Raw genomic sequence first — 16525 nt, 5'->3', positions numbered from 1 at the left:
CTAAAATGAATGCAAAAATAAAACAAATAAAAGAAAAAAAAATTCTAATGAACCCGCTCGATCTTGTGCAGTTATGAATAGGCTTTTTTGGCAATTTTAGTTTATAGACCTAAACATACATTAATATGCATATAAAAGCATATACATGTCCTGCATCCTTCTACAAATATATTTCCGCACTGCCTTAAAAAACTTGCATTTGATTTGCTCACCGTTTTTTTTTTTTTTTTTTTTTTTTTTTTTTTTTTTTTGCCTTGTACAATAGGCGACATCTATTGGTCATTTTTTCAACGAATTCTGTGAAGTCACATGATTTCAAAGTAGCACTGTACAGTAATGGTCCATATTAGTTAATAATTAGTTAATGTATTTACCAATATGAACTAAGAATGAACAATGCTTTTACAACATTTATTAAGTTCAACATTTAGACCAACTATGAATTAATAAAACTCAAAGTTGTTCATGTTATTTTTTAATTAGACTGTGAGTTATGAACTAACAATCAGTTCATGTTAATGAACAGGACATTAAACATTAACTAATGGAACATTTTTTGTAAAGTGTTTTTAAACAGATAAATAATGTTGATTATGAAATATTTATAATGTAACATTGTAAATCATGATCTAAAGAATAATGATTCAGAATGGCGGTGTGAACTTTTATGTAATCTGAGGGGTATAAAAATATTTTTGGTTTAGTATAACACATCAAACCATCGTTGAATCTGTGATGGTTTAATTATAATAATGGAAATTTTATAGGATTTTATGGGAACTGCACTCTCAGAAAAAAATGGGACAATGTTGTACCAAAGAGTAAATACACCTTACAAAGAAGGTACAAACCCTTGTCACTGGGGCAGTACCTTTTTATGGAACAGAATTGTACCTTAAGATGAAACAAATTTGTACCATTGCAGTTTGTACCTTTAAGGACATGATTTGTACCATGGGAAACCAAAATGTATCTTTGGTTTTTAAAATCTGCAGATTCAATATTGTACCTTCATCAAAGGTACAAATGAGATTCATGAAGGTACCACTACAGTGACAAGACACTTTATACCTTAACAGTGTCAAATGTGTTCCTTCAAGAACTATTTAAAGGCATTTTGCTATGTACTGTATATCCAAAATGTGTCAATTTATTTTCAGTAAATGAAAAAACATCAAATATATTCATTAAACAATGTTTTTTTCTTTTAAGTTTTGGTCTTACTTTATTTTGATGGTCTGTTTGTTGAATATAAGTTACATTGCATCTACAGTACATGCCAACTAATTCTCACTAGATTATAAGTAGACTGTTGGGGTTAGGGTTAGTGTTGGTGTAAGTTGGCATGTACTTGCAAAGTTTCTTATAGTGAGTTAAATGTCTGTTGAAGGAGCAGTATCAGCAGATATTAAGCAGACAGTCTACTAATACTCAAATGGACTATCAAAATAAAGTGTTACCAATGTTTCTTTTTGCTTAAATGCACCTTTTCCATTTATAATAAAGAATAAAAAATACTTTAACATAAATCAAAAGATCTATTTTTTGCTAAACATTTCACAACACTTTTCACAGAACTGTTACAGAAATACATTCTCCTATGTACAAAATAAAACATGTTTTCTCCCGTTTTCACAAAATACCTTTGTTCATTTATTCATTTATTTTCTTTTCGGCTTAGTCCCTTTATTAATCTGGGGTTGCCCCAGCGGAATAACCCGCCAACTTATCCAGCATGTTTTTACGCAGCAGATGCCCTTCCAGCTGCAACCCATCACTGGGAAACATCCATAATTTACAATTCATCCAATTTATTCAGTTTACAAAACATCCATTAGTTTTACAACACTATAATGTCTGCATAAACACTTTGCATATGCAGGACTTTTGCCAGCTCACATGCGGAGTGGAAAGCAAACGCCAAAATGTGCGGAAATCAATAATGAAACTGTATTTATCAGAAAATGCTTAAATATTTAGTTTACAATACCTAAAGTTTTGTTTTACCAGTTGTTTTGTATTATAGAACTTAATAATTAATGTTTTTGAGTTTCTTTAAACATTTACATTTAAATGATGATTTTTGTTAAACATAAAAAAATAAGTTGTTCCAATGAAATCTTAAGAATTGTGTGGTTTCAGCTCATTTTAAATAAGTAGTTTGAACAAGCAAAAAAAAATATATATATTTTTAATGTATTCATAAAATCACTTTGCCTTTCCAGTAATCTTTATTTTTATAGCTATTGTAATAAAGGAGTTGTCCAACACTTATGTACCTTTTTTATGAGAACAATTGTGTACCTTTATTTCATCTTCATAAAAGGTACAGAACAGTATCATTAGAGGTCTTTCCTGTACCATATAAGGTACAACTTTTACAAAGGAACAAAACTGTCCCTTAAGGAACATTATTTGTACCACCATCTACCTTTTTTTTCTGAGAGTGTATCAGAAATCATCCTGATATTCTGATTAGCTGCTTAAGATCCATTTTTAATAATATTACCATTGTTGTGTAATTTTATCTTTCGGCATTCGAGGAACTGAACCTTCAAAACTAAAATAATAATAATAATAATAATAATTAAAAATAATAATAATATCAGCAGCACCGTGGTGCGGTGGGTAGCGCTGTCGCCTCACAACAAGAAAGTCGCTGGTTCAAGCGTCAGCTAGGTCAGTTAGCATTTCTGTGTGAAGTTTGCATGTTCCCCCCGTGTTCGCGTGGGTTTCCTCCGGGTGCTCCGGTTTCCCCCACAGTCCAAAGACATGCGGTACAGGTGAATTGGGTAGGCTATATTGTCCATGGTGTATGTGTATGATGTATGACGCTGTGTAAAACATGTGCTGGATAAGTTAGCGGTTGATTCCACTGTGGCGACCCCAGATTAATAAAGGGACTAAGCTGAAAAGAAAATTATATAAAAATAATAATAATAATAACATAATATATATATGGGCGGCACAGTGGCGCAGTGGGTAGTACGTTCACCTCACAGCAAGAAGGTCATGGAACGAGACTCGGTTGGGTCAGTTGGCATTTCTGTGTGGAGTTTGCATGTTCTCCCTGTGTTCACGTGGGTTTCCTCCAGGTGCTCTTGTTTTCCCCACAAGTCTAAAAAACATATGGTACAGGGTGAATTGGGTAGGCTAAATTGTCCATAGTGAGTGTGTATGGATGTTTCCCAGTGATGGGTTGCAGCGGGAAGGGCATCCACTGCATAAAACATATGCTGGATAAGTTGGCGGTTCTTTCCGCTGTGACTACCCCAGATTAATAAAAAGATAAGCTGAAAAGAAAATGAATGAATGAATGAATGAATAATATATAAAAAAGCCATCACAGTAACATGATCGTCTCACAGCAAGAAGGTCACTGGTTTGAGTTCCGGCTGGGTCAGTTGGCATTTCTGTGTGGAGTTTGCAAGTTCTCCTCGTGTTCGTGTGGGTTTCCTTCAGTTGTTGCTTACACAAGTGGCTATTTTGAATGCTGTAAATCTGTTCCTTACTCTTTTATAAAAGCAATTTTAGAAGTCAATTGTAGTCACCAAAATCAAGCAATTAAAGCCATAACTTACATTCTCACTGTTTCAACAGAATAAAAAAAAAAAAAAAACAGTGATGAAGAAAGAGGTGTGTAGAAACTTGTTTGTAAAACTCATAATGCATGTAAAGTAAAATATGAATATTGTGTGTCATGTATTACACTCTCAGAAATAAAGCAACGCTTTTGTACTTCAAGGTATTGGTAGGCTACTTAAAAGGGTCCATACTGTGCCTTAAATGTACATTAAAGGTATATATTAGTACTTAAAAAGTACAATAATGTTTCATTTTAAAGGGTACCACAGTCAAATATTTTGTACCTTTTTTCTGAGAGTATCTCTAATGGCTGTGGTGGAAAAGCACGCAGAGCATATGTAACCCCTCTTCATTCGTATGTCCTTTTTTTCTTTAGTAATGATCACGCGAAGTCAGTTTAGCTGAGCACATTCATTTTTAGTGTTCTCTGGAAAAGACAGCACCACACAGACAACAAGTGATACAGGTCCGGTCACAAAAACATCACTCTCAACAGCTTAAGTGAACTGAGAAAATGGCTGGCTGACTCCACCCATTATACCCCCTTTCTCACCTGTAGGTGTCTATCTTTCTCCAAGATGTGTTATACAACTTGAAAATGAACATAAGATTTCCATTTAATTAGAACAAATATTTTAACCAAAAACAAGCATTTTGACACAATTCACGCTTAATTTATAGTTTCATTTTTCCCCGTTACACATATATGACATTAATTATCAATCAAATGATGTTAAGCATCTCGATAACTCTGGAAAAATTACAAGATGTTATGATGTTATTAAAGATAAGGCTCTTGTAGCATTATGTCAGCAACAACGAGTCAGCTAAAGATTTAGGATATAAATAAAAGTGAAAAATGTTTTTGCTGTAGCAGTAGCCAAATTTGAAAATAAGGTCATTGTGTGAGTAAAACAACAAATCCTTATATTATAACCACATTAGAATTTCTTCCAACAGACTGAATTGTTTCACGATTAATAAAAAGCCTGTAAAGCTGTTTTAATCATTTGTGTTTATTTTTAAGGTGTGTCCAGAATATATTATATGAAAAATACAATGATGTTTAGATTATCTATAGCTACTTCTATAATTCTGTGAATGTCCTAAAACAATGACATAAAATGTATCACTAGCAGTCTCGCAGTTTTAAGCATAGTCATCGATGTAAATCTATCAGGGTACAAATCACGTGCTGACAAATCTGAAAGTCCAAACGAAAGTGAAAGATTGTGTTGTTTTGAAGATTCAAGCAGTGCGGGTGAGTAAGAGCTGATTCTCTAAAATGCATGCAAAAACAAAACAACAAGAAAATCCTAATGAACCGTCCCGTCTCGTTTAGTTTTACTCTTGTGACCTATTTTATCGATTAGCGATGCAAAGTATAGACTTCACATCTGATGAACGTTGTGCATTTATACATGTATGCTTTTTAGGGCATTCTTTATTTATAGAACTAGATTTGGATTGACATGAATAGAAACATTAACATACAAATACAAAAACGCGTCGTATCCTTATACAAATATATTTGTGCACTGTACCAAAAGACTTGCGTTTTTTGCCCACTGTTGCTTTGCTTTGTACAAAGGGCGACATATATTGGTCATCATAGGCGGAGCGCTAAGGCTGGGGAAGGCTGACAAGAGACCAAAGAGATAGCAGCAAAGAAAAAAATGCATTGAAAACATGTAACGGGTGTAAGGTGGAATATGAATGTAATTTAATATTGATGATTAACAGAACACTTTAGTTATTGTAAGTTTGTCAATCAAATTTAAAGTTCCCCTCCGCACAAAAACAAAATATACAGCAAGAAAGCTTTCAAGAAATCTCATAAGGCTACTTTATAAATTAAGTAGATCGCGAGATGCTTTTGAGTGATAAGTCATGACAAATGTTTGTTTGACATAAATAAATTCTTAAGGAACTAATTATATTGACATGTTTATTATGCCTATATAAACTGCTTTTACTCCAGCTGTGCTTCATGTCGAACGCACCTAATACCTTCAAGGGACACACAGTCACATGACTCACGCGAAGTCACATGATTTAACGGTAACATTTTACAGGTCCAGGTCAAGCGGCAACCTCCCGCTCTCCCCCGGGAACCCAATACGGAAGTAACTGAAACTGTAATTCATCTAAATTCCGCTAGTCCTGGCTCCATATGGAGCAAATTTCAATTGAGCCCACTGTTAGAATGGCCAACTTTACAACAGAAAAAAAGGGTGTTTGTAGCCTGGTACCAAGAACGATTTTGGTTCATAGCTATTATAACCCTCCATGACAACTGTGAGGGGGGTGAATTTTTTTATAACTCCTCCATTTCCTTTATATTAGGTTATATTAAGTTTGCATAATTAAGGGCGTGGCCACTTGAGTGACAGTTAGGTCTCGCTGGTTGCTGTCACTTCACCTCAGCTGAATCTGGCAGATTAGCCACTGATCTCGGCATGTTCATCGTATTTTTGTTTTGTTTTATGCAGCTTAACACAGTCAGCTGCCTTTTGGACTTATTTCTTACAATTATCAGATGATATGGGATGCTGTGTGCACTTAATTGTGCTCACAAACCATTCACGTGGCCTTGTTTCCCATGTGAGTAAAGTTATATACTTGTATACCATCTCTATAAATGTATTTGTTTTATTTAAGATCATTTATCATTTATGATGTTCTTTAGACCCATAAAGCACTCCAGAATGTGACAGATTGATTAGCTGTAGGCTCTAGATCAGTCATCTGAAGCATTATCATACAGTGTTATGCTGGAGTTCATCAATAGTCTTGCATTTACTAACACACACACACACTATATCTGAAGTGTTTGGAAGTATTTCGCGTTTTCCTCCTGTAGAAAAACGTCATAAGAACAATGTTTAGTGGCTCAATGTATTACAACAGTGTTTTTAAAAGTCTAAACACTTTATTGATATAGTGTACAGCCAAGCACATGTGGTCAGAACACAAACGAGTCGCAGGTAATAAAATATCAAGCGTTTCTCCCAAAGTAAAGTCTGTCTGCCAGGTCTAAGCAAAGTGCCAGCAGGTGTCTGGAGCTCCGCTCACTCTCCGCCTCTTTGCCCTTGTTTGTTATCCCGCCGTGGGTGCGATGACGCGTGAACAAAATGACGACGGTTGGCCGCGCCTACTTGTAGCTTCATTTTTTTTTTTTTTTTTTTTTTTTGTGCTTCTTTTGCAGTGTTCAGAAACCTATGGGTGACGTCACGGATACTACGTCCATATATTTTACAGTCTATGTAAAAACATAATATGATTATTGTCTTGATGGATCAAGCCAAAACAATAAGTGAAATGCATTTTAAAACGCACTAGGTTTACAAATAAATGTAAAAACAAATCTGAAATCTTCGGTGAGGGAAGGGTTCATTCTCAATGTCATAATGATGGTAATAAAATATTATCAGTTTAAGTTAATAGATGCACAATTCAGAGGGGCTGCATTTTATGGCAGCGGTAACAGCCTTTAATGTACAGGTGTCAGTGTGCAATGAGTTAAGGAAATCGATAAAATTAAAGTTTAGCTAAAATGATAATGATCTTATTTCGGACTAGTATATCTCCTGATAGATTTTTTTGTATGAAGTAGAAAGGAGGGATGAGATCAGGGAGTTTAGACCTAATAAACCTAATTCTTGGCCATAAGTAGGCCCACACAGAATCTGCACACACAGAATTCCGCAGATTTTTTGCCCAATATTGATTGTGTTTATTTACTTGTGTAAATGTGTGTAAATTTATATTCATTCAGTTTTTAATTAATTTCAGTAATATTATTGACTAATATGAAAATATTTATATGATTTATTTACAGTGGTTTGTAAAGTAATATTTTTTTGTATTTTAGAAGATATTAAGATATTATATGAGAGACTTACTTTACCAAATAATGTGGATCTAATTGGATTTGCATTGTAAACATTAAATAAAAGTTAAAAGGTATTACTTTTTATTTTATATATTAAGGTTTTAGTTACGATACTCCCAAAATCATTCTGCATAAATCCACAAATTTTTAACACAATTCTGCGCAAAAATAGCAAAAAATGTCCACAGCCCTGTATTAACTAACTTTAAAAGATGAATAAGTACTGTAATAAATACTTTGTTCATGTTAATGAATAGGACTTTAACTAATGGAACATTTTTGTAAAGTGATTTTAAACATTCATTTATTCAATTTCCTTTCGGCTTAGTCCCTTTATTAATCCGGGGTCACCACAGTGGAACGAACCGCCAACTTATGCAGCACATGTTTTACTGGAAAGCACACATACACTCTCATACACGACGGACAATTTAGCCAACCCAATTCACCTATACTACATGTCTTTAGACTAGTGGGGGAAACTGGAGCACCCAGAGGAAACCCACGTGAACACAGGGAGAACAAGCAATCTCCACACAGAAACGCCAACTGAGCCAGCCGAGGCTCGAACCAGCGACCTTCTTGCTGTGAGGCGAACATGCTACCCACTGCGCCACTGTGTTTTAAACAGATAAATAATATTGATTATGAAATATTTATAATGTAACTTTGTAAATCATGATCTAAAGAATAATGATTTAGAATGGTTTTGTAAACTTTTATGAAAGTTTAAGTGATATACAAATATTTTTGGTTCAGTATAAATTATCTGCTGGGACAAATAGGCTGTGGTTGTCTTTTTGGATGAACCATCTCAATACAATAAGACCAAATATTGATCATGAAATATTCAGAATGTAACATCGTAAATCGTGATCTAAAGAATAATGATTCAGACTGGCTTTGTGCTCCATCAGGTTCAAGAAATCAACAAGCACTGACACCAGAGTGAAGATGGCAGAACTCAGAAATCAGTTTTACAAAATTGCTGGTAAATGGCTTAACAGGGTCTTTTTTTTTCTAAAGACTTGGATTCTAAGGGAAAATAGATCATATTGGATTACTTTTTAAAAATATTACTATGACTTAAGTAAACTACTCTATATTAACCAATAGTTTTCTTCCTCCTGAAGGAAAAAGGAAATGCTACGTCCTTATACCTGGAAAAACCTTCCAGTCTCAAGAAGCCTACATAAAAAATTGCCTTGAAAATTGGACTGGTCTGGAGATGGTGCCCGTTGTGGAACAGTGTGATGTCATTTTGTTTTTTTGCGCCATTGTTTCTAGGGCTGGAACTGACATCGACTCTGCAGTGAAACAACTTAATGCCTTGTCACGTAATGTATTTACTGCTCATAAGTAACATCAGTATCTGAGTATCAAATGAGACTAAATTTCTAAACAGCTCTCCTTGGAGCTACCATATATAACATGCAAACTCACACAGAAATGCCAACTGACCAAGCCGAGGCTCAATCCAGTGACCTTCTTGCTGTGAGGCGATTGTGCTACCTACTGCGCCACCGTGCTGCCCTACGAGCATTCTCTATTGGCATAATGTATTTTATACTGAACCACCAAATAAACCAAATAATATATCATAAACCACCAAAACCATTACACACTCAACCTACGATTGTCAATACTCAAACTTGATTCTGTGGCCTTTGGATCAAAAGTCTGTCTCACTAACTACTAAGCCACATCTAACAACTGTTTCACTACGTTAACAGCATCTAAACCCGCTGTTTTTATGGTGGGCCATCACACGTTTGACCGAGAGAAGACTGTAACAGACAGCAGCAAATATGTGACCAGGATGAATACATTAACAGTGGATTGTCTGTTCAATGAAGATGTCTTTCTGGACTTTCCGAGGAACATGGAAACTCTGGAGAGAATAAAAGAATGGGTGCTGCAACAGGTATGGAGTTCTTCATTATGAATGATAAATGTTATATAGATAAATATAATTTTGGGTGTATTTTTTAATCCACATTTTTATTTAAATTAATTGAAAATGAAGGCACAATACAGTATATCTATGCTTATTATGAAGCTTAATAGCTAAGCTTTCAAGAGCTCTGAAAGAAGAAAAAGTTATATATTTAATGCAAAATTTAAATGGATTTTAAATTAAAAATCTGATTTTAACAACAAATTTAAGTGGCTACATACTGTACCGGAATGACGTTTTAGCAATTTCAAAACTTTTTAAAATGTAGTTTAATATTGCAAAAAATATGCAGCATAATTTAAAATGACAGACACTGTTATTTTAATTAGGCTTAAGAAGAAACCATCATAGAATATGTAATGGTTTAATTGTATTTAACTGTTTTTTTTTTCATTCTTATGGTGCCATGTTAAAATTAATAACCCTAATGGATCTAGATATATCTAAAACACGTAGGAAACCACTAAAACATACTGGTTGTGATGGTTAAAGTTTGATATTTTTAAATGTGTTTTTAATGCTAATGTGGGGTTTTAAGCCTATTTGTATTGGAAACCATCAGAATGTCTCTGATGGGTTGTAATGTTTTCCCAACAGAGCAGGGAATGATTTGAGAAATTAAATAGTGATTAAAACTGTGAATTCAGTTTGACTGACTGGAGGTGACATGTCTTGCCATAGCAGTGATTCAACAAAAGTTAAAGCTCTTTTATGTGATGTTATTTTTTTAAACTGTGGTGTAAAATATTTTTGGTTCAGTGTAACACTCTGGGTGGGACAAATTGGGCTGTGGTTGTCTAAGTAAATAATGGAAAACAGTGCTGATTGTATTGAAAAGCTATTGTACAAAACTGGTATACTGAACAATACAAGCTAATGTGACAATGCATTGATGTTCACTTAAACAAATATCTTGTAACATCTCACTCTTTTCTGATTCAACAGGACACACAGCAATCATCAGAAGAATGTTTGGGTTAGTTTTTTTATATTTTTGTTTTGTTACATAGAGTTGAAGTCAGAATTATTAGCAGGCAGGTTATTAACTATTATTAACTAGGCAGGTTAGGGTAATTAGGCAAGTTACTGTATAATGATGGTTTGTTCTGTAGACTATCGAAAAAAATATATAGCTTAAAAGGGCTAATAATTTTGACCTTAAAATGGTGTTTTAAAAAAATTTAAAACTGCTTTTATTCTAGCTAAAGTAAAACAAATAAGACTTTCTCCAGAAATAAAAATATTATCAGACATACTGTGAAAATTTCCTTGCTCTGTTAAACATAATTTGAGAAATATTAAAAAAAGAAAAAAAAATTCAAAGGGGGGCTAATAATTCTGACTTTAGCTGTACATACATACATAAAGTACATACATATACTGTATACACTCAACGGCTACTTTATTAGGTACAACCTCTTGCCTTCAGAACTGCTTTAAATCTTTGTGGCAGAGATTCAGAAGCTGGCGAATGAGACTTATGATGATGACAGGGGATTCCTCAGCCATTTAGATAAACCATTTAGTGAGTCAGCATATTCACTTGCAAAAATAAAAAGAACATAAAATACTCTGTCATTAAATAAATCGCGCTGCATTTTCCCACTACGCAAACAAATAAAAAAAACATGCTGCATTTTCTCACAATGTTAACGAAATATGGAAATGCGCTGCATTTTCTCACGCTTGAAAAAAGAACGAAACACAACGGAAATGTTTCAAGGAGACCCTAAATGTGTCAGATGCTGCTGTGCCGTGACTATTACTCAGTGAAGTTGTAGGTGATTTTTGAAAGGTGAGTTTTTGTTTGTTTATTTTAACATCCTGATTCTCGTGTCTTTTGTATTTTATTAGCCTAAATAAACCTAAACCATCACCTAAATAGCCGGGTCTGTCACATTTTAGGGTCCCCTTGATAGTGTTCCGAGCTATTTAAAAGTGTTGCGTGATAAAATGCAGCACTTTTTTAAAAATGTGTTTTTGTTGTGAGAACTTGCAACACGTGTGCTGTTAAACGGATCAAGATCTTTTCTCAATTTGCTGGCATATTTTTAATCACATGTGTTTTTTTTAAATCACAGCACATTAAGCTCTCTAGGCCACTGAATCATCCTACCTCATCATATCTGTGCTACAGTACTCAGATCTCCCCACTCCATTACATTCACGAACACTAGCCCAAACTGTTGATTCAGACTGAGCCATGCTTTCATGTTATTTACAGCAAAATGTTGACACTACCATCTGAATTTTGCTGGTATTGCTGCAAGATCAAGACCTGTAAGCACCAGCCACTTTTGTCTAATCTTCTATTGGCCAATTTTGGACCAATAGATACAGTGCATCCAGAAAGTGTTCATAACGCTTCACTTTTTCCACATTTGTTTTTTTATTCTGAGGCTTGGTCTAAACATCAGCAGTTCATCTTAACTTTGTCAACATGCCTAAATCCATTGAGCTGCCATGTGATTGGCTGATTAGATATTTGCATTAATGAGCAGCTCAGCAGGTGTACCAAATAAACTGGCAAGTGAGTGAGAACATATGCATAATGTAATACAGAATTATTTGTTGTTGAGTGTCTTCTTATGTGATAGATCTTATATATTTCCAGATCTGGGCTTAAACACTCATTTATTCAAACTTTCTCCAGACAAACTAAGTGTTTCATCAGAACTGATACTCGTGCTGCTGGGCACATCTGGGTTTGAGAAGAATGCAGTAGCAAATATGATATTTGGCAGAGAAGACAGTAAGGAGGATTTTGCTCAGGTCACCCAAAGAAAAACCACAATTGAGCATGGAGAGGTGCGTGTGGATGTGGATGAGGAACATGAAATGTGGAAAGTGTTTCTGGTCAACACTCCTGACAAGTTCAGCTCTGGACACTTTGAAGAGGAAATCAGCCTGATTGCTCAGAAACCTTACGTTTTGCTCCTAATCATACCAGAAAAGTCATTTACCAACAAGGAGAATACCAACGAGGAGAGAGAGACAGCAGTGAGAATGAAAGAAATTCAGAAGAAATTCCACGACAGGTTCATGATCATTTCCACTGTTACAGATGAATCAAAACCCAATCAAAATGTTCCCCTAATGAATACTGGAGAACAACATAATTGTGATCATGTCCTCAACATTAGTCAGAGAGAGGACAGATATCAGGTTTCAGAGCTGATGAAGAAGGTAGAAAAGAAGCTGGCAGAAGGTTTTAATAAGAACTTGACTGACTCTCAGATAGAAACTGCTATAATCTCAAAACAGGTGCTGACAGAAGAGGCTAGGGACTACAAAAAAGTGATACTGAAAAATCCTGCACGTACCGTATGGTTCTCAGCAGAACCCAAGGAGCAATTTGTATTAGTGAGCGCTAGTGAGTCAAAACCGGAGTAAGTTATATCCTGCATATTTAAAACCAGGATGATATGTTAACAAAGCCTATGCTTAACAAAATACATTATATATATTTGAAAGCTGAAATTATGTATTATTGTAGTATTTTTTGTGCTGAACAATTGAATCATTTATTATGTACAGTGTTATGCAAAAGTTTGGCCTCGCCTGATTATTTTCTTAATTGCAAGCCATAGCCTGCTGGCCTTTCAAATCAGCAAATTCATTTGGATATACATTATACCCTATGGAAAAAAGGCAACGTTTCAGCTCTGACATAATTTTTTTTTAATCAACAGATGCAATGCAATTTAAGTCTTAACAAAAACAGACAGGTTCAAAAATTTGGGCACCCTATCAAAATAATGACATCAATCTTTTGTACAGCCAACTTTTGCTGAAATAGCAGCCTGTAGACACTTCTTATAGTCAAGGATAAGTCCCTGAATTCTTGTTAAAGGCATTTTGGACCATTCTTCCCTGCAAAATTTCTCCTGTTCAGTCAGGTTTGATGAGTGCCAAGCATAAAAGGCCCTTTTTAAATCAATCTATAGATTTTCGATGATGTTCAAGTCTGGGGACTGGGATGGCCATTCTAGACCATTGTATCGTCTCTGAGTATGAATTTCTTTGTAGATCTGTAACTGTGGATTGGGTCATTGTCCTGCTTAAACATCCAACCCTGCTGTGACTTCAGCTTCTTGTCTGATTTCTGAACATTGTTTTTAAGAATCTGCTGATTCTGGGTGGAATCCATACAACCTTTAACTCTGACAAGGTTTCCAGTACCTGTGCTTGCCACATATCTGCACAGCATGATGCACCCTCCACCATATTTTACAGTAGGGAGCATGTTCTTCTCCTGGAATGCTGTGTTCTTTTTCTGTCATGCAAAGCACCTATGGTTGTGGCATCTGTCCACAATATATTTTTCCAAAATGATTCAGGCTTGTCCAGATGAGCCTTTGCATGCCTTAAACGACTCTTCTTGTTGGCAGATTGTAGAAAAGGCTTCTTCTGCATCACCTTCCATTGAACTGTTTTTGTGAAGAGTGCGCTGAACTGTGGAACGATGTACAATGGCATTGTCAGCAGCAAGATCTTCCTGGAGCTCTTTGGAGGTGATCTGTGGTTTGTCTGTAACTTTGCCTTTTTTTGCTCTAACTCATCTCTCCTACACAAGATCTGTTGCTCTGGCCTTCCATTTTCTTACTATATTTCTTACTGTGGAGACTTTAAACCGTTTATCCTAGTTTTTAGGTCATTAGGTAGTGCTTTTGAGGTTCCCATGTTGCTACTGACAGGTTGACAATAAGGAGAAACACAAATAGCAATCAGGTATCTTAAATATCCTTTTTCTTGATCAGTTGTACCCATGTTAGGATTAAGGTTCAATGAGTCACTCAAATCAATTTTGTTTTGTAATCAATCAGCATTAATTTACTATAGGTTTTGAAATCCACACAAAAGAGAGGGTGCCCAAATTTTTTCTATTCCAATTTTCAATTTAATTTCACACATCTCAATACTGCTACACCTCAAATGTCTGTCTGAAAACAAATTGCATTTAACTGTATGAAGAAAGAGCTCTTATAAAGAAAGAGCACGTAATTATGCAGCCACAGAGCTGTGGCTAATTTTTGTATAAAACTGTACTCTAGCTTGTGCTTTCACTTGTGTTGCTTATTTCTAAACTAATCATAGAGGATCATGATTGACCCTGACTAATCCTACAATAGCTGACACATGATGCACCAATCAGATGAATCTCACCTCCGTTATCTTTGTTTTGAAGAATCACACCCTTCCACCCCCACTCCTCCTCCCTTTTCCTCGATAGGGCAGCACGGTGGCCCAGTGGTTAGCATTGTTGTCTCACATCAAGAATACCACTGGTTCAAGTCCTTACCAGGCCAGTCGATGTTTCTGTGCGGAGTTTACATGTTTTCACTCACGTGGGTTTCCCCCGGGTTCCCTGGTTTCCTTCCACCGTCCAAAGACATGCGACATAAGTGAATTGGCTAATCCAAGTTGTACCATAGATGAACTCTTAGTCAGTTATATATCTCTCACAGCAATTCCTAACTCATCATCAGCCACAACAAGCAGGGCAGTTCTTGAGACCTACCTGAGCTCAAACTCCCCTCTCGCCCTGCTAACGAGAGGGAGCCTAGGGCTCAAGGATCTTCTGAGCTCAGAGCTCTCTCCCAGGACAGCATGCCAAACATGCTTTATTATCAGTCATCAGCTAAATGTGAACACTTGAAAAAATAAAAGCTATGCTAACACACTAAAGTTAGCAATATCCTTGCTGGGAGAGCACAGATGTCAGTCAATGCTCATTAATAATTTGTGTGTTTTAAACTCAAATGTAGGACTTTAGATGTTGTTTGTGTAAAATTGGTATTTCCTTCACTGACTTGATTAAGGTAACTGTGTTTCTCTTTTGCTTCAGCATGATGTCAATAAATCTAAAGTATATGTTTGTGTATCTAGCAGTGCATTGTTCAATTGATTCAATATGTTTTCTGTATAACAGCTGGATTCAGCACACAAAGTTTCAGCATATTAAAAGCTCAGCTTCTTCTAAATCAAAATTCTGTCCTCATTTATTGACCAACATGTTGTTCCAATAATTTACTGACAACAATATTATCAGCTGATCTAGCATTTAAATCTTTTTCAAAGTCATAATGAAATATAAGGATGCTTCACACAAGATTTGACATTCATGTTTTCTGTCCCCTAGAAACTGACTTATTCTATATTCTATACTATATACTGTATTCTATACTCTTATTCTACTAATAATTCTATAGCTGTAGTAGATATTTTAATTGAACAATTATTTAAACAAGCACACACACACACACACACACACGCACATACACACACACACACACACACACACACACACACACACACACACATATATATATATATATATATATATATATATATATATATATATATATATATATATATATATATATATATATATATAAACTATCATTTTTTCCTTAGGAGAAACATGATTACATCCCTAAAATTGAGATGTTTTAAAGGAGTTTATTTGATGCATTTATATGAGCAATATTGTTTTTTCGTGACAATTTAAAAGCTATAAACATTTCTAATAGAATAATTATAAAAATATAATATGTCAAATTTTAATACATAATTTATTCAATCATTCATTTTCTTCCGCTTTTCCGGGGCGGGGTCAAAGGAGCAGCAGTCTCAGGAGAGAACCTCAGACTTCCCTTTGCCTAGACATTTTCTGATATTCTGATTAGCTGTTTAAGATCCATTTTAAATAATCGTATCACTGTTGAATACAGCTGTGTCATTTTATCTGTCAGCATTCAAGGAATTAAACGTTCAAAATGTGTGTGTGTGCGTGCGTGCGTGCGTGCGTGTGTGTGTGTGTGTGCACGTGCAGGTGCATCTCAATAAATTAGAATATTTTCAAAAGCTTAATTCAGATTAAAATGTGAAACTCATAGATGAATTACACTCAGACTAATGTATTTCAAGTGTTTATTTCTTTAGATTGTGATGATTATGGCTTACAATACATACTTATGCCTTACGGAAAATTTGAATATTACTTAAGACCAATAAAAATGGATTTTTAACACATAATGTTAGACAATTGAAAAGTATGAACATGCACAACACTCAATACTTTAAGT

The 16525-nt window shown here is 35.0% G+C and overlaps 1 protein-coding gene across 2 annotated transcripts; it reads left to right on the top strand.

The window, feature by feature from the left end:
- Positions 1-4802: 4802 nt before the first annotated feature.
- si:dkey-58f10.6 (uncharacterized protein LOC564033 homolog) lies at positions 4803-15405 on the top strand. 2 transcript variants are annotated; one of them, XM_056458296.1, is made up of 6 exons: positions 4803-4846; positions 8398-8471; positions 8614-8817; positions 9214-9404; positions 10383-10413; positions 12091-15405. In XM_056458296.1, exons 2-6 carry the CDS (start codon positions 8435-8437, stop codon positions 12828-12830), a joined length of 1203 nt encoding a protein of 400 aa, XP_056314271.1. In that variant the 5' UTR covers positions 4803-4846; positions 8398-8434; the 3' UTR covers positions 12831-15405. The 2 variants fall into 2 exon arrangements, with proteins under 2 accessions (XP_056314271.1, XP_056314270.1); XM_056458295.1 differs by having other exon boundaries at positions 12052-15405.
- The last annotated feature ends 1120 nt before the right edge of the window (positions 15406-16525 follow it).

The sequence above is a fragment of the Danio aesculapii genome, chromosome 5 (assembly GCF_903798145.1).
Source record: "Danio aesculapii chromosome 5, fDanAes4.1, whole genome shotgun sequence".
NCBI classification, from domain to species: Eukaryota; Metazoa; Chordata; class Actinopteri; order Cypriniformes; family Danionidae; genus Danio; species Danio aesculapii.
This window is presented reverse-complemented; position numbering and strand designations above follow the sequence as displayed.